The sequence below is a fragment of the Semicossyphus pulcher genome, unplaced genomic scaffold (assembly GCF_022749685.1).
Source record: "Semicossyphus pulcher isolate SPU_LCO1_2020_fin unplaced genomic scaffold, fSemPul1.0.p SCAF_18, whole genome shotgun sequence".
Lineage (NCBI taxonomy): Eukaryota > Metazoa > Chordata > Actinopteri > Labriformes > Labridae > Semicossyphus > Semicossyphus pulcher.
Window position 1 is genome coordinate 7,854,939 of NW_027211691.1, and position 26,909 is coordinate 7,881,847.

The 26,909-nt window shown below is 39.5% G+C and overlaps 1 protein-coding gene across 1 annotated transcript in view; it reads right to left on the reverse strand.

The window, feature by feature from the left end:
* The window catches only part of plppr5b (phospholipid phosphatase related 5b), a 76,876-nt gene that overhangs the window by 22,151 nt on the left and 27,816 nt on the right, over positions 1 to 26,909 (reverse strand). The window contains exons 2-3 of the mRNA XM_069667243.1: positions 25,454 to 25,586; positions 9,545 to 9,795 (exon numbers count right to left, since the gene is read on the reverse strand). Coding sequence (XP_069523344.1) covers positions 9,545 to 9,795; positions 25,454 to 25,586 — 384 coding nt within the window. The remainder of the gene's footprint in view (positions 1 to 9,544; positions 9,796 to 25,453; positions 25,587 to 26,909) is intronic.

Here is a 26,909-nt window from a genome sequence, read left to right on the forward strand (position 1 = left end):
GGACCCCTGTCATTCCATATAATACAAGTGGGGACAATTTTTATGTCATGCATGAAAAAGCAAAGTTCATTCCTGTAAGTGGATACTGAGCACACATATAGAGCACACACACAAATAATTAATGATTGACATCCAGTGACAGTTTGTCCTGTGAGTATTTAAAAAAAAAGATGAATTAATTATCGAGTCGAACCCTGATATTAAATCATTTTTTAGTTATTTGTTACAACTGAAAAAAAAACAGATCTTTGTGCTATCAATTAAATTCTTAACTTCATCAGTGTTTCCTATTTTTCTTACTTTTCAAATTCTGAAATACTTATTACTCTCCTGCCTTCTGGGTACAAGATATGTATTTATTACAGTTATCAGTTTAAAGTTAAGACGCCTACAAATTCTGAGCCTTAATATTTTTAACTTATTTTTACAGACTCAAATTTTGTATGAGGCTTTATATTTAACAAAAAAAGTAATAACAAATGTTATTCTAACAAATCCTGTGTTGAGAGACTGCTTTGTTTTCTAAGCACCCTGTGTAATAGCCCCTCTCCAGCCTGAAAGACTGCCTGGGGCTGCAAGCCATTCAAACAATAGAGGAGTGTTAAGAAAACGACGTGTGTGTATGGGTCGTTACAATTCCTGCTTGAGCCTGTAGAGACACTACTGAGCGGGGTCTTAAACACTCACACACTTTCAGGTCCCCTCTTGGCAAAAGTTGTAAAAATTAACCAGAGTGGTTTTGACATGTTTTTAAGTTGATTTAAAGCATGACCAAGAGGGGACCTCAAAAAAGTCCCCTGTTGGTTGTCAAGTCCCCTCTTGGTGAGTGTGTAACGACGCCCAGGTCCACTGTTGGATAGGTACGCGAGTGCACACACACACACACACACACACACACACACACACACACACACGTCAACCAAATGTGGCTGCAAAAGCACAAAAGGCTCACTTTTCTGTTATGTAAGCCTTGCCCACAGCTATAGAGTATCAAAAATGTTGCTTGTTTCCAGAGATTCAGAGATGGTTTGTACCAAATTTAGAGCTGTTTGGTAAAAATGTCTATAAAGAGTGGAGCAAAACCTAAAAAGACAGAATTAAAAATGGCAAGAAAATGATCAAGACATAAATGGACGTGGCTGATAAAGATAGGTTTGTATCCAAATTTGCACCAAATTCAATACTGCAATCCCTTGGGTCTTCAACAAAACACCTCCAAAGTCTGAAGCAGAGGCGAGCGATTCTCAAGTTACTAGAGGGACAGACATAACCACAGACAGATTCTGTCCTTTAAGCCAGATTTTGCTGATTTTGGAGGAATCACTGTAAAATTTTCCCTGAAAAATCTCTATCACAATATGTTGCTCAAGTTAATTTCCCTTTGGGGATCAATAAAGTGATTGTTATTGTTACTGTTATTGTTATCACAGGAGCAGTACTATCAGTAATGTAATTGAAAATGCACACCACTGGATGGAGCATTTGCAGGACTAGTTCAAAATATAATGCAGTTGTTGCCCTAACCTTTACCTGACTTTACTCTCCATATTGATGCAAGTTAACAGTCCTCAGGAAGTTATTAATGAGACCAAAGCCTTCTCATGGAGCTGTGTGAACTGCTTTCATTTTTTTCAACACTCCTGTTAAATAATAATATATGTTAGAATATTGTTAGAATAATGAATCAAACCAACAAGTTTGATGTGCACAAAAGCACAGAGGTTTCTGTAATTATTCTGTAAGACTGGTGATGTTTAACCAGCAGCTGTCAAGTGTAATTGTGGCTTAACAATGCACCGCATTAGATGTTAATAAAACCAAGTAATTTTTTTGTCTTATTGGAATTCACAACATATTGCAAATGAAACGCATTATGTTGTAAATTTAATTAGTCAGTGAGTATAAGTATTCGGAAGAAGAACATAACATGAATAAAGCCCGCAGGAACTGGGCAGAGGACAGAGGTGGGCAGAGGCACTCGTTCATGGCACAATGATTGCAAAGCACACTTCACCCTCTACTATGCCCTCCCCCACTGGTGTGCAAAGCCAGACACCAAGATGTCAAACCAGCGCATGCAAGGGAGTAAGTTAAGTGTGACCCAAAAGAACTCAGAGCCAAATACCCTATTTTGAACACACTTCCTAACGGCCTACATAGACAGATATCAATACAATGATTACTACTATTACTGTTGCTTCTGCCAGTGTTTTCCCTGTTATTCCTGTAATGTCACTGTGAGAAAGTTAGCTAGCAAATGATGATGTCAACAGTATTTTTTTGAACATCATGATTTGCATGTGTAGATATACTGCACAATGTAGGTTTTGCTTTCTATTATTCATGACTGGTTTTAATTAAATGGTTATTTAAAAGCAGAGTGCACCATCCAAGCTTTCTGTTAGTTTGTTATGTGGTCAACGTGTATCTGTGGCCTGCACCCAGTATGAGCGTAGAAACTACCCCACAACATATCATGTCCCTACTCTGCGTTTATGATTCATGTCACTTTGACAACTGGTATATGTGAAACGTTTGTGTGCGTGTGTGTGTGTGTGTGTGTGTGTGTGCGTGTGTGTGTGTGTGTGTCTGTGTGTCTGTGTCTGTGTGTGTGTGTGTCTGTGTGGGTATGTATGTAAGGCTGTCCTTCACCAGTTCAAGGGGACTTCTCCCTGTGAGTCTTTGTAGCTTGTATAAGCTGTCACATCAATGAATCATATCAATTTAATACTTTGATGCAAAGAAAGACTCTCTAGTTGACCTCTGCTAAACACGCACACACACACACACACACACGCACATACACCATATGAATAGCATAAATGATGTGTCTATGTTGGACCTCATTTGACCTTAGACTCCTCAGGCCAACTTGATTTGTCTTAACGGCCTTTGCAAGTGTTCCATAGCTGGGTGCAGGCTCTAACCTATATTTCCCATTTAATGTCAGACATTAGCAGCTGTGGCATGCTCACTATATCAGACGGTTGTCACCTAAATGGAGAGTGGGACATGAAAAATTCAACCTGGGGAGACGAGGTTGAGCTGCTCGTCCTCCGCTTGACGCTAGTTCAGACATCAATCTCTCTGTCTTGCCAAGTTCAAATGGTGTCCTGTGGTATAACCGAGGGCGACCTGCTCAGACAGAGACAGGCAGACTGAGCTGTGGAGCCAGCGCAGGCTGCTGTCTTCATATATCAGGTTGATTTAAAGGGAGAGTTCACAGAGATATTTTACTCTAGGGTCCTCTAAGCTAGTTTTATGACAGAGATATTTTAGAGTTTAGCCGGATATTAACCTTGTATTTCAAATGGTGTCAGGCCAAGTCAGAGTGGTCAGACTCTGATATGATGAATAAATGTGTTTTATTTTTTCAAATAACATACTGTATTTGCTGTAGCTCTATAGTGTATATACACTTGCTGCAAGGTTACAAACATAACTGCTTCTGGAAGCAGGCTGGATTTTAAGTAACCTATGGCAAAGTCTAGCCTGTTTCCAACAGGTTGGTATTGGTCACAACATTATGTTGCCCACAAATACTGTTTCAGAGACAAGGCAACACTGGTAACCACAGCTTCACAAAAGTGTGAAGTAAAGTGACTGGTTATAAACAATTTCCAAGCTAAGTAAGAAGAAAACATACATTTTCTTTCAGAAACTATTTTACATAAATGACTCAATTGTAAAGGTCAACTCGGTGCACTATTCTACATATATCTTAGGTCACAGGAATCAGAAGTTTGTTTTGCAGTGCAATTAACAGTGAACAATTTGGTTAACAAAGCTTGCTTTCCTTTTCACTTCCAAATCAGTGGTTTAGATAATGAGTTTAAACTGGACTTGTTACAAACCTGTGTAATGGCTTGTGTTTTGTTCTAATGCTTTTGCAATGAAATATGAGCAAATACAATTTTTCAAAATTAACAGGAATGAGTCAAAAAAGGAAATAACACGGCCTAGGTTGATACAGAAGTATAACTGCCATACAAGGACACTTTTAGTACCAAATAATTCAAACTTGCTGTTAGTTGCAGCTAAAATGAAACGACCTTACTGAGGAGAATCATGGCAGAATGTAACAATTAGTAAGTCTGACTCTCCACATTTCTGTTATATTGTCATTTGAATGGGGTCATTACCATCTCATTTTGATAAATCCTCAGTTTCAGAGGATGCTGGATGTCTGTGTTTGGCCCTGGCATTGCTGTAATGACCAAGACAATGAGTATTTACGAGGGGCAATGATTATCTCTGCAGAGCTGCGGGGCTATTTGTGTGTGTGTATGTGTGTTCGTACCCCCCTGGTAAGTGTCTCTTTGTGCAAACTGCATGTATGTCCTAAATGTTGAGTTGCACACGCACAATGGCCTTTGCTAAATGACCTAGATAACAGAGGCAATCTGCTCCCCCCATCGTGCAGGGAGTCACTGAGGGTCCAAAGCCATGCAGCCATCGCTCATGGGCACTGGGGCAGACACTGGCTCTCTGACATAGAAAATCAAAGCAATCTGACCGTCAGCAAGAATACAGACTGCTTAAAGGATACATCCACAGTGAATCACACAAGGGAGAAATGTTCTTCTCCTCTGCTTTTGTGCTTGTTTAACTGCTGACCACAGGCTGATAGGTCAGTTAGATGTAAATGCTACAAATAGGATATCTGCTTTTTTCTTGAGGGGTCATTCACCCTCCATGGTACATGATAAAAGTAAGTTACCAACCAATACTTAGCATGGTAACATGGTAAACTTAAGTACCTCAATCTGTATCAATTATTATATTAAGAAGGAATGGGGTAACGATCTTGAAAGAAGAATGCTTAATGGACACTTCTGGTTTTCAGTAGAGCTGTATTTACTGTTCAAACCTTATCAGAAAAAGCTGTACAGACTGCAGCTTTACTTACAACTGCAGCAATGCCAACATCAGTGTGAATCCACATATCCCTGGATGCTAAATTCCCTTATAAGTACAATGCTATACTGTAAGTGAGCGTACTTTAAAATAAAAACAGTAATTTTCAAGGCTTAATGTTGTTATTTCCTGCATCGTTATTTAGTAAGTACAAAAAACCTATAGAAAGAATTGTTGGTAAGTAGTGGTAGTATATAATATATATAATAATAGCCGCCCAAAGTCATGGTTCCATTTGTACCTCAATTTGGGGTCATGGTTTGATACGTTTTCTGAATAGCAGGGAACAAATGGTTTAGTATTTTCTATAACCGACTATGGTGGCATATCTGCAGTCATACATTCTCGAACATAAGTTTGTACTTTGGCATGGTCTAAATCTGCAGTGATGCTCTTGGGGAAAGGACTTGCCTTCCTGTCTGTTTTGGTCTTTTTCTGCTAATCGACATACTTGGATAATGCCATCTTGCATGGCATGAATGTGTGTTTCCTAGACAAACCCAACTTATGTTAGACTATGTGGGCACACAGCTTGCCACTTATCGCTGCCCACTGAGCTTGACTAAGCCAACTATCATGCTTCAGCTGATAGGTAACAACTGGTGCACTGCCAAAACTTTCTGGTACAATTTGCGCTCCAAAATTTCTGCTCCACACTTACAATTAAGAAGGGAAGGGGAATAAATGTGAATGATAGTGTTTCTGAATAGAAATATATTCATGGCTCCACACAGAGCCCCAGAGTTTGTGGACACAGTGCTGCTGTTCCATCAGACTTGTGTGTGATGGATAACTGAAAAAACCTGCCTGACAGGCACCCTGTCTAGCCAGACTGTGATGGCATTATCCAAGATACAAAGAGAAATAATAGCATTTATTGACACCTATGTGAATATAAATGATGTTATTCGGTTGGCAGACAGGCAGCTGAGATGGTAGTAATAAAGTAGTCTCAAACCTTCTTACATAATCTCTATGTTCCTTTGTTTCTGCTGCAGGAAACATGAATTTCACAGCGTTTTTTTATTTTTTTTTATCTTGGGTTAAATTTAAGGCTCTCACAAAAACACCATCAGATAGTGTGAATTGAAATTATTTACATGACACAATGGGCACAATGTGTTACATTTTCACTTACAACACATTTGATATATGACCATTCCAATTAGCGAGTACCCTTCTGTCTACACTGCAAAAACATTAGATTCAGCTATTTCACTAATATATGAATAACTAATATGAAAAACCACAACCACAATGTGTTTTTTTTTTGTTTGCAATCAGGCATGGACAGTGAGCATATGTGCTTGTTTACATGGGTGTGCACATGTGTGGAATAGAATTATGCAACATTTTGGCACATCTAAGCCTACCAGGCTTCCTTGTGAGTTTGGGTAAAAAAGCAAATGCAGAATGACCTATTTACAGTTTAATTCAAAGCTCCTTCTACGGAGAAACGCTTCACAGTAACTTAAACTGATTTCACAGGAAGTAGAAGAAGTTAGGTTAGCCAACACAGCTTTTTTGTGTTTTTCGAATCATATTTGGCATTTTTTCCCCCAACAGTTATAATAACAAATGTTTAGAGAAAAAAATAGACTCATAAACATGATAGATGGACACGTGATATACTCAAATATTTCCCAGTCACATATTATACTGGAGTCCAGTCATTAAGGTGACAGGCAAATTGTCCTCACATTTGTGGCATTCTTCATCACAATTGCCCCAGCCATTCTAAAATATTTTATCTCTGAGAGGAGACAGCGGACCTCTTACATAAAGTCTGGTAAGCGCCTTTGTCACTCTCTCACTATCTTTGATCTTAAACTGAGCCTTACATAAGAGTAGTCGGAAATTAATTGGGAGTTCAATGCAATGATCTTATTAGAAATCAAAGAGATTAGATCCGTGTCATGCATACAAAGGCTCGCATTGTAACTGCACAGTGCTCAGATAACAATATATTGACATGATGTGGTTTAAAGAAGAGGATGGTGAAGTAAAGCACCCAACTCTGTCTCACTCTGTGCATCCTATCTTAAGTGTTTGTGAAGATCAGTATCAACAGAATCCAGTCAGTGGACTGAAGTCTCACCTGAAAGCATTTCAATGTCAATCTGGAAAGTTTTCTTTAATTTAAAGCATCTGTAAACCCAAATTCACTGCAGCCTTTTAAAGATATAATTCACGGTCTTATTTTAATAAACAACTGTCAACTGTCTAATAAACAACTGACAACTGGCAACTGTCTACTATTCTAGATCTCCAAAGCATCTACTATACAGCTATTGACAACCTATATAGATGTTGAGGGCCAACTGCAGGTAACTATTTTCGTGGGTTTCGTTCTCTTGGGCACCACCTAATGGCGATATACGGTAATTGTGGGAGGACACTTACGATTTTAACCAGGTGTCCACGGTTGGCTCCCTTAGTCACTCTACAGAAACCGGAAACGCATCTGCTTAGCTCCGCCTAGTCTCTGTGGCAGACCACTGCCAAGGCGATGGAAAACGCGTCACTAACTGGGTGTTGCTTGTGATTTTTTCCGTGAAAGTCGCCACAGACACCAAGTCCGTAATTCTACTATATACTGCAAATGCAAAGGCTTTCATCAGTGGGCCATAGGCTCAATCACTATTGTGTTGCAATAGATAGTGACTTAACAGACATTTATTTAAATCAAAATCTTCTAGATTATTACTTTAATGTCGGCCATTGATGGTCTTTTTTTGGCAGCAAATGTTGAAAGCAGCATTGCATTCAGAACAGAACACAACATACAGAACACATAGGGGCATCTTAGCTAACATTGCATGTGTAAGCTGCCAGGGCTTCTGCCTCTTCCTCTGATTCTGCCTCAGAACTGTTAAGGGCTGCACTACTCTGACTGTCACATGTGCTGTTTTTCTGTGTGGAGCAAGGAAGATGTCAATCAAAACTTGATCTGCTGCGCCCACACAGTCTTGTGATATGGTCTCAACAGCAGAATTAGCTGCTCTTTGAACTAGGTTTTCTAATTGTTATGGATGAGACTTTTATGGCTGCATAATGAGACTCTCAACCTTCTTATTATATTTGCATTTATAGTGTTCTAAGCCAAATGCTAGAGAACTTACATAATTCTTGCTAATAATACTCGTAACTTTATTTAAAACTCCAAGGTTAATTTAGTTTTGAGGTACTTAATATAGACAGCGAATACAGGTGGGATTTAGTGAGGTGGCTATATTCATCTAGCTAGTATGTATTAAAATGACCAAAGTAGAATATAATGTGGGTGTAGTATGGAGGCTGAAGATAATATTTCACAAATATTTCCCGAAGCAATTTAAGGTTCTATAACCTCTACTGTGTAAAATCTGCATCTCTTGGCTGATAGAGAAGTAGGCTACTTTGTTTCTGGTGACTGAATATCTGCCTCTTAACCTGCCTCATAACCTCTGTGCATGAGGATCCTATCCAATATGGATTTTGCCCTTCAACACCCCTGTTGGAATCCTTGGTCAAAGTTAGGTTTGTTTGGCACCAAATTTGATAGCAAAAGTAAACAAGAGAAAAACTGAGATATCCTGGATTCTATACCTCCTTCCTCTGACTGCATAACTGAGGGCGGCAGTTCAACGGCTGAATCAGCTGCTTTTAGACTGGGGTTGCAGTAAACTGTGTGCAAATGCAGTTTAGGCTGAATATGATTTGCATAAATATATCGTCCACATTCTCATACTTACAGAAAAGGCAGAAAAATTGGGAATGGAAAATGCTAACTTGGTCTGACTTCCTGTGTAATATGACTTGACAGCCATGCAATGACTACAAAATAGAATTTACTCAACATTGGATCATTCAACTTTTTGGTAAATGTGATTTTATTCTCCTTCTTCCTGAGGAGTGACCTGCTGGAGCCTCTGCTGCTTGATTGGCAACCTCAATGTGATGACATGACTCCAAATATACCAAATGTGGACAGAGGCAGGCTAGCTGTTTCCCCCTGCTTTTCCTTATTTAACACATGATAGCAAGAGATAGAGAGATAGCAATCTGAGCGTCTCATTCAATCAAAAAAAACACACATTTAGCACACAAATTTGGTACTACTAGAAATCATTTCAAGTCATTTACACATTCTATGGTTCTACGTTCAACCGATTTATTTTTATACTTATCTTCGTATATTTGTTTACATTCTAAAATCCTAGATATGATATGCTAGGTGTGGTTCATCTGGGCTTGAATGATTGTCACTAAACTAAACTAAAAAGGAAAGAAACTAAAGAAAATGCTATCATAAATAGCTGTTTGGCAAGGCCCAAAGCAAAGACCTTTACTTTGTGGAGCCAAAGTGTTGATGCTCCGCTCTGCGGGGCTAGTGGCTGCCAAGCCGGGTTTAGATATTCAGACCCTAAAGAGTAATTCTTGTTTATTGTAACTTATATTATAGTACAGCTAAGGCTATAACTTATATAAGCCAGGATAACTTGGTAGTCAACAAGTAATTGCTGCTAAATTCAAACTTAAAAATGTGAACTAAACATTTTTTGTTAAAATCATTTACAGACCACAATTTAATGTGCCCTGCATAATATATAGATTAAGAGGTAAAAGGAGGAGCAGAGTAACTCACAGCCAGGTACAGCGCAGCATAGACACTGAGGGCGGCCTCCTTGGATGGGAAGGTTTTGCGGGCACGCAGGATGTCGTCCTGGTTTCCCGTGCAGGCCTCCTGGTGACTGATGTAGCGCAGGGCCTGCTGGCAGCCCAGTGCCGTGTAGTTTGGCTTACAGACCGTCAGGAAGTAGGGTGCCAGGTTCCCAGTCACAACCTGGCCTGCGTTGACAAAGATATCAACGGTGAAGAGGCCAAAGGTGTAGACTCCTGGGAAGGAAAAGAGAAGAAGTTAAGAAAGCGGACACATGGGAGAGATGGAGCTACCATCAGCAGCAACATTGGATTTACCAAGACAGAAAATGTGAAGCTAATTATGGTAACCTATCATGTTCAAAACTATCAAATATTTGTTTACAACCTATTTCTCATGAATAGAACAAGGCTAAGCCGATTTTTGGGACGAAATCCATCTTTAAGTCTCTAAAACTTATACAAGAAGCAGCAACAATACGGCTATAATAACTTATATAATATGACAATTTCAAAAAGACAAGCTACTAACTTTCACAAGTGCTGATGTTGATGTTACATTAATGTTCCCTTTAGTTGGCTATCTTTCATGTTGCTATCAGAAGGAAAGTAAATTCCAGGATAAAACTTTAGCAAGCATCTAAAGGAAGATTTAGTTAATTGTTAATTAAATGTTTTCTTATTTCTTATCTTCTTCCAGCTAAAGGAAAACAAGTGAAGAGTACTGTAGTAAATCCTGCTTCTAAATGAGTTGCTGTTTTGCGGAGGAGAGAACATGCATCTGTGGCGATGCTGGGTGAGAACTGGGACAAAGAGACAGCAGCTCTGTTCAAACAGACAGAGCTTATAATGACTACTGGCTTTACTGAGGAGAATCAGTGTGTTGTATTGCTGCAGGGCATCATTACATGGACCAGTGAGTGTGTAAACAAGTAAACAGTGTATTCCCTCTGACCTCACAACAGTCATATGACTCCAATCATGGTAGCTGTACACATAGATGCAAACAACAGATGTAACCTCAAAATGTTCAGGGGACATGAAAATTAATAATGCAAGACTAAAATGAAGAAAAATCAGATGACTGTAATTTGACTTGAACTTACATACATTTATATGGTAAATAAATGGCAGCAGGGTATATTCTCTATTTCCCTCTATTACCAGCTACATCCAACCTGCACTACAACCATCAGGCTGTTGCTTTTTTGTTAATTGATCCATTTGTTTACTGCTGATTAAAACGTGTTCAATTGAGTCAACTCAGATACCCCTTCAATAAGCTTCTGAATAGTTTTAGTTTCTGTGGATGCCAAGACAACACGGTCAGCCATAATAAACTCAGACAGCGGAATCAAACAGCTGTGCACATTTATGAGAGAGGCAGCCATTGTCTCTTTGCCTGCTGCTGCCACCTCGGTGCCCAAAATCTGCGGTCATGTTGACATTTGTAACATAAAAGGCAGATTCAGCAACCACTCACTGTCTGACAGACATTTACAGAGACTGTATGTCTGTGTGTCCCTATATAAATAAGAAAACCCACATCAGGATCAAGCATTTTAGACCATTTTTATCTGTTTACTCTTTTACCATTTGTTTTCATTTGTCTCATTTTTAATACTAGTTTTTTTAATACTAATTAACAAAAATGCCATAATGCAATTTTTTTTTCATCCCACATGAATGGCATTTAAAGTGATGCATTTTGTACAGACTGTGTTTCCTTGGTCTGTAGCTCTGCTTTGTCTCCTCTCCCTCATCTCCTAAAAAAGGCATATCGTGTTGAGACACCAGCAGAGTGCTTCGTAAATCTACAAGGACGGGACATTAAGCATTCAACCAACTTGTATTTTTAATGTTCATGATTCTCTCTAACATCAGACGAAGCCTGCTCATCCCACAGCAGAGACCTGCTACTCCTTACATGTTGTGACGCTGCAAAAAAACAGTGGCATGTACTCGGAAAGATGATTTGAGGTTAGCAAGGTAACTTCAGGTTCAGCGCTTTGTTTTTCGGGGATACAGTTGTGGTTCACTTCTTATCAGGGTAAACTGCCATGCTAACTAATGCTGCATAGCTTAACTGATCCAAAGCAGGTTATGTCTGCGGTAAGAGATCAACCTGTATGAAAACAATTCAAAATTCATTGTGCTCTACCAGATATCTTTCTAACATTAAGACTAATTGACACAATAGCTTCTACCTACTTGTTAATTTGTTATTTTTTATGTGGGCCTTAGTCCTTTTGACCGCACCTAGGTTAAAGCTGAAATAAGAGGCTTAAATTGTCTCAGAATACATCTAAGCAACACATTAGTTTTATACTCATGCACTAATGAATTGGCATCGACATAATAGGCTAATAGTATATGAATTCACACACTGTCCCTGCTGCATTTGGCAGATGCAACTGTGTTGCGTTTAGCTAATGGATAATATGTTTAACTTCTTAGTCTAGTCTGACATTAGGATATAGTTTGCTCTCTCTGTTTGAAAAAATATGCCACACTGCTGCCAGTAGACTTGTTCATATTTGCAATAAGTCGTATGCAGCATCTGGAATCACACTCCCCCTGCTGCCAACCCATACCAAACACACACAAACTGTGTAACAGTCACCCAGGTGCCACCGTCCATTCATTACGCTCCTAGCCAAACCAGCCAGGCTTTACGTCTCAGTGATTGAAGGGCTTTAACAGAAATAATTGCTTCCCTCCTCCAAGAGCCCGCCCTCTGTCACACTAAATTACCAAACAGGCGCTTAGTCAGACAACTCTCTCTCACACACACACTGAGAGAGGTGTTCACCACACCACAACACAAACACACACACACACACACACACACACACACACACACACACACACACACACACACACACACACACACACACACACACACACACACACACACACACACACACACACACACACACACACACAAACACATCCAGGATGCATTATTTGCTGGGGCAACAAGGGCAGCTTTTCCAATCAAGTGTTTGTGCTCCTGCAAACTAATACAACCCAGGTTTTTAAGTGCATATAGCCAGAAGACATTCGTGAAAATGGAGCGAGGCAACACGGCTGTCGAGCAAAACAAATTTGTATTCTTGTTTCACACAAGTTGTTGTTTCATATCCAGCTCATTTCCTTTCTTTTCTCATTCGTCATCAGCGGCACAGAGCATTTTGGTGAAGCTCCAGATGCTGACAGGTCCATTTCTTAATAAGCACCTAATAGGTTTTGTCAAGCGTCGTGTGACTCATTCACTGAAAGCTCACGAAGCACATCGTTTTGCCGCTGTCCCACTTTCTCCGACACTAACACGGAAATGTGGGCGTTGTGTGCTTTACGGACGACTTACACTCACTAGTGAACACCCCCTCTCTCGTCCTGTCTGGCTTTTGGAACACAGAGCCGGATGACCAAAATTGCTTATTGGGGCATAAATCTGAATCAGTTCGCCTGTTTCAAACAAAGCTATGATCTGTGGCAGAGCTACACTGTAGTCAAGTATGTGTATGTGCTGTGGAGTCAAGGTACACATGCGTATTGTGTGTGTGATACTCCTGTTGTTGAAGGGTTGTAAGTGTTGGAGGGTGAGGGGGTTGAAGCAATGCACCTCTTCTTTGATCCGGTGCCAGTGTCTCAACAATGCTGCAGTGTAAGGCACAACCCAGTTTGTCTTGAAGTTTTCACAGTTTCCCAGCTCCCTGTGTGCTCACACTTTAACATGCACAAAGTAGAGACCTCACAACACTGGGGGGAGGAATTAAAATCAAGATATGGCTCAACTTGATGTTACAGAATTAGAAAGATTTAAACCCCATCATATTTAAGTGAGGTGTAAAGTGGAGTATTTCAAACTCGTATTACTTCCAACCCAAAATCTGAGATCAAAGCAACATTGAACAATTAAAGATCACCTTTCCATTCTGTACTGTTGTAAGCTTCGACAACAACGAACCAAGATTTGGAAAAAAACAGCATAACAGCAACAAGCTTCTGATCCATGGAATCCATTTTACTTTCTATTCCCCTCTTTTAATATAAAACCCTATCCCAGGAGTGTCATACCAGCAAAGAACCAACCAGACACAGCTAAAGCCCAACCACTCTACTTACACAGTGAATAGGGCAGGGGTCTCCAACAGGTAGTTCACCTGGATTTTAGTAGCTCGCCAAGAGGTTCACAGACTCTGTGCAAAAAATCTGACGACAGTAAATGCACCTTGAAAGCTTGTTCCCACTTCAATTCAATCAATTACACAGATGTCCCACCCCCTCCGATACAAAATAATAGGATAGGCCTATCAGCTGTCAATAAAAACCTGGCAAGTTTGTCAACGTCTGAACCTAACCAATCACAGCAATGTTGCAGCAACCTCCATCGACAGGTCTGGTCAGAAATGCTATACGCTAGATGAGCTAGTGAGGAGTTTGGTGCTATTAGCAAGCCTGTTTAGCCAGATTTATGATGGATAAGGTGGCCACGCCTAGAAAAAGCAGAAAACATACTAGTGAGAGGAGTGGTAAAGCAAGTTTTTATTCACAAATGTGGAAGACAGGTGTGTGTGCCTCATCTGTGGTGCCAACGTTTCAGTCGGCAAAAGAATCAACATGGTGCGCCACCAGCAATTACAGTGATGTAATGCAAGTAACTCTTGGCCACTTTCATTTTTTCAAAGTAGCTCACAAATAAAAAAAAGGTTGGAGACCCCTGGAATAAAGTAATTCACTATCCTGCATGTCTCTTGCTTACCTGGAACTCCTTTACAAGCAGAAATTCCAATTTTACATTATCATGTGTTGTCCAGTTTTCACAAATGACGATGCACCTAATCAGACTTCCTGACAATTTTTTAGGTGCTTACTTGTGTATAATTACATTGGTCTTCTGTTATTCCTTCATTCCTTCTTCTCTCAGCTGAGCCAGTTAGTTAGTTTTATAGTATTTAATCTGGCTGTAGATGCAGCTAGTTGAAAAGTGCTTAAATAAAAAAGCTATTCACACCAATGAAGCTATTATTTCATCCAGAATAAAACATCTGAGGTTGAATCATCTGTCCTAAATTATTAAATTGAAAAGTCTTTGACTAAAACCTTATTTAAACCTGCATTATAATAGTTTTGTATTATATTAAATTGATAAAATTAAATCACAGCAAAGCAAACCTTGGGTATAGGAAATATTCCAATATTAGGTTGTAAAAATTCTGTACTTCTGATCCGTAGTTTCTTACCAGCTCTAGGTATTATCAGATTGTACACACATTGTATTAAGTATTTAATCTTTTACCAAAACATTTTTCTCCACTGCAAATTAAATCACACAGCCTAAAACCACTGCGATGATTTAGGCTCTGCTTATTTCCATTATTGCGCTCTTTTGTAGTGTTCCAGTATATGTGTTTTCACAGCTGCACCGGTTACAGACGAGCCTTTTTCGGCTTTACAATTCAGACTGCTGATAAGCTTTGCCAATGGGCATCATTACAGCAATTAGCCTTCCAATACTGATATGAATGAATCAGCGCAGAATTCTTTTGCGGTGGCAACAATAAGGACATGTAGAGAAGAAGGCCACACACTGAACATTTGAAGCATTAGCAGGATTGCAATGTCTCAGTCAAAACAATCATCTGCAATCAATGCAAAAACAATTGTTAATGTTTTAGTTTTTCTTTGTCTTATTAATTCCACAATCGGATACTAGTTTGCAGTGGGTATTAAAGAGAGCCACTTTCAGAAAACAGAAAAACATGGATGTTTGGAGTACAACAGACACTATTCAGTTGTGTGACGTGGTTTTAGAGCCAGACCTACGCTGTCTTAACTCTGTGTTTAAAGGAAAAAAAACCCAACTAACTAGGAAATTAAAACACCTCACACATTACACATTCAAGTAAAAAAACAAAAAAAAACAAGCAATACATTGAAAACACTGAAGATACAGTATATGCGTATAAGTACATGAAAATAAAGTGACGCTAATAAGTGGTTTCCTGAAGGATATGGGATCTGCAAATCAAATGGCAGTATCTTAACATCTGCAGCATCAGATGTTGGATTAAACAGATCAGAGCAGGACATTTTTTAAATGTGTCTTCCCCTAGTTCTTTTATGGAGGAGCAACAGTAAATCACTGGAGGACCTCTTAAACATTTAGTTTGCAACATCTGAAGATGTGCCTTGCCACCCCTAACAGCTAATTAATAACTCAGTCAACATCTGACAACTAAAAGTCCAGAGGATCTGCGAAATTGTGAGGTACGCAAATCTAAAAAGAGATGAGGCAAAGGAGTACTAATTGAACAGGACAGGGTCATTTTTCATAAAAGTCATGTGCGACCTCTAGTATTCGCAAAGCACAAATGTTGGCAAAAGTATATACACATATACAATATAATATCATAGCAATATGGCAGCTTGTATATTACAGTCCTGAATATTAGGGTGAGTAACAGCTTTATTTTCAATTCAAACCTCTTCAATAAACAGGAAATACAGCAAACTTCAAAATTAGAATGGTAGCCAATTTCAGAAAATAATGAGACAAAATCAATAATTTTTTTTCTGTAAACTTGGATTTATTATCGTCAAGAATAAGTCACTACTGAGTTACACTGTGAGGGTGCATTTTTTGATGCTGCATTATTCCTGATATGTGCCAAAAAAGGTCTTGGGTTAAATTTTTGATAAAACATTTTTATTTTAACACACAATTAAGTGGTTTTATAAATGTGTAAGTAAGTTTGGAATAAATTAATAGATGTGGATGAACACATTGGGAAAATATGCCCGAGTCACAAACTCAGACTTGAAGTTTACTGCCAAAACACAGCAGGAGCAATGAATGCTGCAGCATGAAAGATGGAGAAGAAAGAAAACACTGAGGAGGCTGAGGATTACCATTCTGAAAGCTCATTTTTAGAACATTTTCAAAGAGTGCTCATGGTGCAGAGCAACCTTGGAGGGAGGTCGAACCCAACCAGAGGAACAGGGGGGATGTTTCAGTGTTGAGTGGAATCAGACTGTCAGAGCAGAGCTGTGCTGCATTCAGCAGCCACAATACTGCAGTCTCTGGAGACACAGCTCTAACTGACAGAGGAGTGTGACATAGATTATGAAACGTTAATGCTGAGAGGTGCAGAGAGAGATTAAGGCAGGGAGGTTCTGCTGTGCTGTTAAGTGTTGATTATGGAGGACAGCTCCTGGTGAAATGAGATGTGAGTGGTCCTGTTGTTTTAGGTAATGCACTGACTAAAGTGTTTATTAACAACATGGAATTCCAGTAAATCACAAATCAAGAATGGAATTGGCCGTGGCATCCATAGTCAGACTTCAAACTTGCGTGTGCCAAACCACGACTGCACTTACAAAAACCTTTGTTTATTTTGGAGTACCTTCAGGTGTTGAGGTATTTCTTTGTGAGTCCATACTTGAGGACAAGAGTCCTCCCCATCTGCAAATACAGGCATTTTATATCATAGATGTTCAACCAGGAGTGGAACCCAGGGACTGCAATGGTGAGCAGGAAAATTAATGTGGCTGAACTCAGTTAATTCCTGATATCATGTTACAATGTCATCATGTAACATAATGTTGTCATGTAACATAATGTGTCAAAGTGGAAGAATGTCATGATGTCAAAATGTTTCTGATTGATGATGTTTTAAATTATGTTTCTGATTTCTTTAAAGTTTGATTACTTCTACGGGTGTTCAGTGATGTGAACCAACAGTAAATGACGCTCATCCACACAAAGTGATAATTTGGAGAAGATAATCATTCCAGTGATCTTGTAACCATAATGGCCTATAAGTTAAGTAAAGCTAATGGAACATGATTTTCAGTCTCACACACTCATAACTCATTATTTCCTGAAATGATACTAACTATTGGCAATGACAATTGTGAGTTACAGCAGTTGTCCATTATGGAGATGATTCCTATGGATACTGTGCTTTGGTGTGACATTACTTTCTGCATGCTTATGTCTGATGCTCGCCCACACTTAATCTCCTTTTTCATACTTACTGACTCACTCAGAGAATGCCATTACATACAAAACATCCATCACTGGTGTCAGTTGGAACAGTGAAGTTCCTCTCTGACACCCACACAAGATGTTAATGATGGCTTGGGGATGTGTTTGGTAGAGGTAAAATGTGTAGTCTACCAAGCAGTCACAGGAAGAAATTGTACCTCTATGATCATAAAAATTATAATTATATTATTTGACTGTATTATTTTCTGCACAGGTATAAATGTGTAGAGTCTGAAAGCTTGGGAATTACTTTCATGAGGCTGAATGCAGAGGGCTATTGCTGAAGTCTATATTAATAGAACTGGTGCACTTTAAAACTTTGTCAAATAACAGTGCTTTGTTGTCCCAAATGGCTGGTCTCTCATCGTTTTATGTGTTATGTAGACTCTTTTACATAATGCCTCTGAAACAGAGGGATGTGCATAAACTTCCCACATATAAAGTTCAACTTGTAAAGCCTTAAAACACATGAAGGTAAAAACACCCTGTTGAAGTCAAGTGTGAGAGAGCACTACGACCCTCGGCTGTGTTCTAAATTTAAACAGCACGTCTCTCTGTGAGTCATTATGCAAAGCAACACCAGGCCTGAGTGAAAGGGGAGGGCTGTGGTGCTGCGAGATGGCCGGGCTCACATGATGTTGTGCTGCTCACCAGCAGATGTAAATTCTGGCAACAAACGTGTGCAAGCATACATACTGATGTGCATGAATACACACTTGGGTGCACACACACACAAATAAATACACAGAGCCCAAACACGCACATGGAACGTGTGACGTGCAAACACTGGCACACTCTGACTTCAGTGAAGAGAGGCAAGAAAAACACAAAAGACATGATCTGTGAGCAGCTACGCTGAAAGAATTGTAGCTTCTGCATGACAGACGCAGGAAACAGCAGAGCATTCTGGGTGAAAGAGTAACAGCTTCACACTGATCTTGATGCCACTTTATACTCCTACACAATTACGTTTCTGAAGGACATATGGGGCATCTGACAGCCCGACTTTAATTTGACAACTCTAGCCATGTTTTCAGATTGAGATTTTACACACACACAAAAAATAAAATAAAATGATAATTTTCTGAAATTTATATTTCTATCAGTGTTAGTATTATATCTATGGATTGAACTTGGTTCTAAATATCTTTGGCTTGTGACTCCACACAGAACAGCAGTGTCTAGTCAGGGCACATGATTCAGATGTCCATGACTTGTAAGCAGTTCCCCTAGAGGGATATTTTCTTGCTAACATACACGTGATTTTCTTTAAATAATTTTTAAGACTTATGATCTTGGAAGAACACCCAGGCCACATACAGTCAGTGTGAGTTTAACCCTGTCTCTCCCACAGAATATTGTACTACTTCTCTGAAGATGTATGTATTAAAAACACAGAGACCAAGAAACAGACAAAGACTATGTGATATGTCCATCGTAGCCTTGTGGAAATAAGGTCAGAAGGCCAGGAGAATTCACAAGCGACTGCCAATGGCTCTTGAGGTCTTGGACTAAGATTCCCCAGGACTCTAAAATGATTCAAAGAAATGCAAGTACACTTTATTTTTTAATGAATTCAGATAATGGAGGAAAACATTTTCCCATCCTGTTTGTAAATTTATCACCATTTTACCTTCTGGCTTTGCCTAGTCAAGTAAAATTTTCTCTCAACCAAGTACGTAATATTAACAAATATTTAAGGAAATTCAAAGATTAGAGACTTGTGAGTCTTTGAAGCAAGCCCAATGTCTCTGTTTGAGGCCAATGGGTTAAACTGCCTGTAATTGAAAACGTACACTAGCTCAACCTTAAGCAGAAAAACATTAACAGTAAAGTGCTTATGCATTCATGTATCTGTTTTAACAATTATAGATTGTCCTCAGAACAGACAGATTGTGCAACCACTTTTTCCCTCCATACACAAGTATCTATTCCTGTTGAAGGTTGTGGGGGGGGGTGGAGCCCATCCCAGCTGTCATTGAGTGAGGGCCAGGGTACACCCTGTCAATCACAGGGCTGACACATACGTACTATGGGCAATTTTAGAGTCACCAATTAACCCTAGCAGCATGTCTTTAGATTGTGGGTGGAAGCCGGGGAGAACAAGCAGAAAGGCCCCCTATGTCCGAACAGGGATTCGAACCAGGATCCTTCTAGCTGTGAGGCAACTGTGCTATCCACTGCAGCACCGTGAAGCCTACAACCGCTTTTTATGACCCATATTACTGTCAAAATATATAAATATATTTAGAAGCTTATAAATATAAAAAGAGGAAAAAGGCCATTTGGGTGGCGATGGACAGGTCAAACAAACATAAGAGTCACTTCTGAGTCCCGTGTCAAACCAAAAGTGAATGTTTAACGTAACATAATACACTTCATGCGATCTATGTAATTTAACTTAACTTTTGACCCATAGCACAGTGCTTTTTCTTAACCCAACCAAACTGCAACAGTTTCACAACATTAGGTCTTGCTTGTTTTTTATTTCCTGTGTGGATGTGTAGAATTGAGGATGTGTTGCCTGCTATTGGTAGAAGCAGTAAATTAGGTAATACGCTTTTGGTTTGTATGAGATGGTAAGAACGATTGACCTATGTGGCTTTATGGGTGGGAGAACTTGACACTTTTTTTTAACACTCACAGGTCAGTTTTGTAAGACAAAGAGTCATTTTTGTTTTAATGTTCTATTCAAGTATATTTTGCTAAGAAAATGTAAAAACTTGACTATTTACATTGTTATATTACCCAAGGACAGGATATTAATACTTTTCCCAGCACTGGAGCTACACCTGTACTGTACATGACTGTGCACAAACATGCACTTTAAACCAACTGATGTAGTGGAAGAGATCCTGTTAGACTCACCATGACAATACAAATAACGCTGGGAGCATGTATTGGCAACAGGAAAAAAATAAAAACATGTGGAAGAAGACCAGCTGTGCAAAACATATTTAGAACCCAAGACCCAATTGTGAATGTGTGGTGAGAAAGACCACGTGAGTAACTGCCTGCCCAAGACTACCTTAAGGCAAACTAAGTGATGCTGCAGGAATATGTTTCAGCCCAGCTCTGACAAAGTTACTGACTCTGACAAGTATCGACTAGAAAGCTATAGCAAAAAATATCATCCCTTGAATGTTAACTGTACATTAAATTTTAAGGGTCATTAAGTATTCTAAGACTAAGTATCACTTCCATAAGTCAGGGCTTGGATAGGGCTCGTGAGAAAAATGAATGAACATCTCATGAAATCAAACACAGAGGAGCGTCCTATCAGCTCGAGATGGGCGCAGATGTCATGTATGGAAAACAGCTGTTTATTTTCCCATCTGCCTCCCCATCTGTTGGGATGTGATCTTCTTTGCTGAGTTTGTCACACAACTTTCAATATAATGCATTTTTGACATGAAAAGAGCTTTCAACATCCTTTTAGATATCATGTCAAGAGTTTTATGAAGGACAGCAGAATCCAAGCTTAAAAAGCATGCAGCTGTCCTAGTGCTGCTCTTTTTTTCAAGTATGGAAGCTAGTAGTTAAGTGTAGCCTATTTGCATGATTGCTGTGCAGATTATCACTGAACACAAGGTACAGTTGAGGCTAATCGGGACGTCATTAGTTTTGCAGAAAATCCATATATTTACCTGATGATAGGACCAGAGGAAAACATCAGGGGGATCAGCAGCAGATATGGGTGACTGTCCTGTAAACTTTGACAGGAAGGTGACAGATTAAGGTAAAAGAAAGAATAAATAGGTGGGAAAAATGCATGTGCATCCATAAAGCACTATTCAAGAGTATAAAACCTTTATGAATCCTCAGTAACAGCAGTGCTAACAGGATAGTCCGCCCTCACTGGTGCTGTTTCCTGCACAAAAACCCCTTGGTTTGTCTCTGCTCTGCAGAGGACTGGCGTGGTCAGCTCTGGCTTTTCAGTTTCGGCCAATATCAAGGCAAACAAACCAAATTCAAAATATTCACCAAAAAACTAAAGTGCATGTTCAGTCAGGCAGATTTGGGCAAAGGTGTCTTGAGAACTTTAAAAGTTGGGGCATGGGCCAGAACCATGAGTTTCCTGTTAACTCATAACAAGCACCAGGAGATGACTTGCAATGAAAAGGTGCTTTGCATATTTAAATGTCTGCTTCTAGCATCTAGGCAACAATCTGTGACAGTAGCAGCATCACACTTATTTTTTTCAGGCAGGTTATATGCAGACTGCCTGCACAGCTCTTTAAACGCACTCTTGTTCAATGGAGCTCCAGTGTTGCTTTGCCAGCAGGTGCAATTTGAGCCCTGTAGTGCAGGCCAGCCACTGTGCCATTCTCCAGCTCTAAAACCCTAATGCCCTCTGATCTCTCACACACAAATCCTTCCACACATAAGTCAAATCAACTCAGGAGGCCTTTGGCTCCAAGGCAGGCAAGCAACAGCACTCAGCCTCCCAACGGAAGCCCAGCAGTTCAGAGCGACCCGATCGCTCAACACAGCACAGCGGTCTCCACTGGATTCTTTCCTCTGTGCTCATTCACTGTGCCAACAAGCCTGCCAAAAGTAGTTATCAATAGCCATGGATCAAATGCACTATATAAAATGCAGGCAGACACACTGTATGTAATGGGAATTCCAGATTGTGTATGTTAAACAGTGCTTTGTAATTTGGGGATAACTGCTGTTGCTAATGCTGCTGTAAAGTGGCACTGAAAGCTCACGACGGACCCATTAGCTGATGATGCTAAGGAGAAGCAAATGCTGAACCTGTTATGCAGTTTGCTTCAGTGAGCCGTAAGCGTTTAGTTAAAGGGCAGAAGCACTATTCTGCAGCTCTCCCATAACATAAAAGACGACTGCATCCAGCTTTGAAACTACATACCAACTCTCTCAGTTTACAGATGGGCAAGATGTTGTATGCCATCATTACCTTCCCCTGAAACAACTTCTGAAGGAAAATTCACTCATGTTATGATAACATGTTATTCACTAAGTAAAGGTCAGATCTTCAGCATGACTACAACAAAGTTCAGTGGGTCAAAAGACTCTAAAAAGACAGTTGAGCACGTTACAAACAAATTCATTGTTATTTATGGTATTTCTGGTGTGAGGCTTTAAGTAGGCTCCATTTCAGCTGTCCGAACCAGCCAGGTATTCAACTCCAAACTTCTTGGCCTGTTTCTAAAGGTCGCAGTATGATTCAACCATGATTGTTGGATCAACTAACATGGTCTGAACCATCCTTTCCTACACTTTCCTGTAATCAGAATAGGGACCAACCAAGTGCTTTTCAATAAGTGCCCTATTTTCTTCATTTGAACAAGTGACAAATCACTTAAAGCTCCTGTGAGGAGTTTTTCGCTGGTTATGAAACAGACTGTTTATACAATACTCTATATGATCAACAAAAGCAAACCAGACCATCAGCGACAAGAATTAATATTCCTATATAGTTATTTTTAATGGCTGAAACCGCTGGTGGGGGGTTGTTTTCAGACGAAGCAATTAACTGCACCCTGCCTTTGTCTACATTTTCCAGAGCAAAAATTTTAAGTGAGTGATACATATGACTGTTAAGGAAAGCAGAATTACATTTCACAGGAACTTTGCTGAAAAATTCTGAAATAAATGGTCCAAAGACCATAGTTTCCAAGAATAAGTGGAAGTTGTCAAATATAATCTAGCGATAATTAATGCTTTGAATGCCAATAACACAATAATATAGGACAAGGAACAAAGATCTACATGAAGTGAAGAAAACCTATTGTAAACCTACTCTCCGCAGTCGGCTGTGGCTCAGTGGTAGAGTAGGTCATCTCTCAATCGGAAAGTTGGTGGCTCAATCCAGCTCATTGGTGTGTGAATGTGATTAGTACTCATTGGCAGTTGGGCACTTTTGCATAGCAGCCTCTGCCATCAGTGTGTGAATGTGTGTGTGAATGGGTGAATGTGACATGTACTGTAAAAGCACTCTGAGTGGTTGCAAGACTAGAAAAGCACTATATATAGTACAGTCCATTTACCCTTGCTGTGTGCTGAAGGGTAAAGTGATGCAGGTGTCTTAAATAAATGTTTCCCCTTGCAGTGACGGCGGGAATTTTACGATTGTGCGCTACTGCTACTAAAGAAACAAAATTATACAACGGAAACTCGACAGCTGAATGTGTTTATCCTCCTTCCTCTGCAGGAAGAAGATTCCCTTAAAGATAAAGCCATCACACAATGCTCTTTAGAACTGACATCAATTAACACTCCAACATAAGCCTTATTCAGATACATCACTGTTCCAGTGTATAATACATGATAACCAATTCCAATGAGTCTCTTAGGGATGAAAGGAGCTTTAGCCTGGAATGAGAAGCCTGTTAACATTAACGAGCAGCGTGAATGGCATGCTGGATGTGTAAATGTGACGGTAAAGCTGGGGCACCAAGTGGATTACCCCCTGAGGGATCTAGGTAATAATCCTCTTCTGCTGCCTTATCTCCTGCTCTCACTTAAGCAGCGGAGAGGACGAGGAGAGGCCAGTGCTGTGCTGCTATGTGTACATTTGACAGTCAATGTATTCAATCAGAAAGCAGTCAGGGTGATGTCCTGCCTGTAAGAATGCATGCATATTTGCATATCTGTGTGCAATCTATACTGTTGTGCCTGCAGTATTGTACAATTCAGACTGGTGTGTGTGGGTGTGTGTGCGTGGACATGTGAATAAATGTTTTTCATTCAGAAAGATCCAACGTTTATCAACATGTTCTGACGTTGATTTACCCACATGCATCTCTGAGGAGCATACCTGTGGAACAGGTAGATCTGTGAGTAGCTGGATGCATGATTACTATGTCAGATAAAATCTGCTTTTGAGTTTGACATTTTCGCATGAATGAGACAAAAATGAGTAAGAGTAAAACTAAAAGAAAAGCAAGGACATTCAGGTATGAAACTTGCATATTTTGCCTTATGCAAGGACATGTTAAATATTCTTATCTTAACCCTCTCTTGTATTTTTTCTATTAGGTGTGTTTTTATGTGTCCTAGTTTCATTCAGCTGAGCCTTAAAAAGTTGTCATATTTCATTTTTTTTTAAACTTTTTTAAACGATTCAACTTGATGAATACTGCATTTTATTACAGCTCTGTGAAACCCTTATGCAGTATAATTGCTTAAATTTATGGTTTGTCATTTCAATATATCAATCCATTTTTATTTATATAGCTAACTCAAGACACTTTACAAAAAGAGCAGGTCTATACCATACTCTAATATTATTTAGAGAGAGACCCAACATGAATCCACCGTGAGCAGAACTTAGCAACATTTGGCAACAGTTGCAAGGAAACACTTACTTTTATCAGGCAGAAACCTTGAACAGAACCAAGCTCATGTTTGAACAGCCATCTGCCTTGACTGGATAGGCTGAAAAATTCAGTTTATCAGGTAATGTGGGAGCTAGGTGGTCACTGCACACAATAGGACATGTTCCCACTAGACAAAAAGTTAAAAGAAGAAATAACAGGACCAAAGCACATCCTTGAAGTGAAAAAGTCAATTTCCCGGAAATGTTGCAAGCCTATTACGGGGTTGACACACACAGATAAACAACACTTCACACCTGCACCCAGTTAAGAGCAGCCAATTTGATCTAACACTGTTTGGGCTATGGAAGCAAAACAAACAAAGAAAAGTCTTCAACATTCGTTTCAGTTTCCCATTCAAAGAGGACGATTGGTAGTCAAGTCTTTGACCTTAATATTCATTAAAATGCATCAGTGAAACTCAGCTGTTAATCAAAAATGCAGAGTAGTTTAAATGCTGTCGGGGTTAGTGGAAAACTATTCTGAGACTTACCAAGGAAGCGGAAGGTCCTCCGCACCAGCGGGTTGAGGTAACAGCAGTCCCCTGTGGCCACTGTCTTCTCTGAGCGGTCGAACTCTTTGGATGTGTACTGGACCAGGAACAGCACAGTCTCTGTTATTGTGATCTGAGAGACACAGAGAGAAAATATTTCAGATGAGCTGAGTAAGGGTTTATTTGTTAGTCAAAGTTTCCATTGTTGGCAGTGTCATTTTCTCACACTTTGTCACACAGCCCAGTATTTGTGACTGTTTTCTCAGTTGGCTCCATCTGTACCGACAAAGCTGTGGAATACACAAGAACATACGGGAGAGAGGAAGTCCGCTCACTGTACTGTGGAAGAAGGAGCAGAGCTGTGTTTGTATGCACGCAGGGTGACTCTTTTTTTCTTTTAATGGGACCTGGTCCACAGATCACTCCATCTCTGAATTATTGATGTCAACTGAGGAGTAGATCAACTCCACACTAATTGTCAGTGATGGATTCTATGTATTATTTTGTTAGTATCTTAATTATTTTCAAGACTGAACTTTAAACTTGTACACAAACAATATTTAATGGTGCAGAAGGGATTTCAAATCCTGTGCAAAGCCAAACCAAAGAACTGGACACTTTAGACATGTTTACAGCACAACCGAAGGCTTAGGACATTTATATAAAGCATCGATAAAATTCCTCTGTGACTGGGACGAAAGTGTTTTTATGTGCACCGTTATTTTGCAATTTTGCAATTTACACCCATGTGTCTTTGGTTAAAGAACAAATCTGCTGTCAAATTGTTCCTCAATTGCCAACTAATCCCATGTGCAGACATGAACCAACTACATGTTAGTATGTCTCTCTACTTTCTGACTTTCCTACCATCTCTGTGACATTCCAACCCAATGTGCTCCTCCTGCTAAATTTAATAAATTAAATAAAAACGCACATATATCTATAGTTTCATTAATCAAACAAGCCTAAGTAATTTCCTAAACCATCTGGTAATTGTAGTTTTTAGTAAATGTGCAGGGGTAAAAACAGTCAATTTGAGGGGTACTATTTTAACGGTGGAATAACCAATAGAGTCAAGATATTTTACAGTGTTTATTGTTATGTTTTTGGCTCATGAACTCATATCTCACTGAAGTTGACTGTTAATAGAAAACTAGAAAAAAACAGTGATCTGGTTTGTTAAAGCAGCATTCTATGACCTATCTATGAATAACAATTACACATTCCTTTTGCCTGTGTGCCTGTCGGGGCACGGCAGTAACAATGAAATAGTCCATAGGGTTCCCATCAAACTTATGCTGTCTTCTTTCTGAGAAGGATGTCCTGATATGTCTGTTGAAGTCAGTCCATTGTCTATGGATGTTTCATAAACTTGAATGTCATTGACACAGAGTGAATGGCACTGCCCCTAAATGTGATCTTTGATGTTGTGGTGAACATTTACCAAAGTAAAATC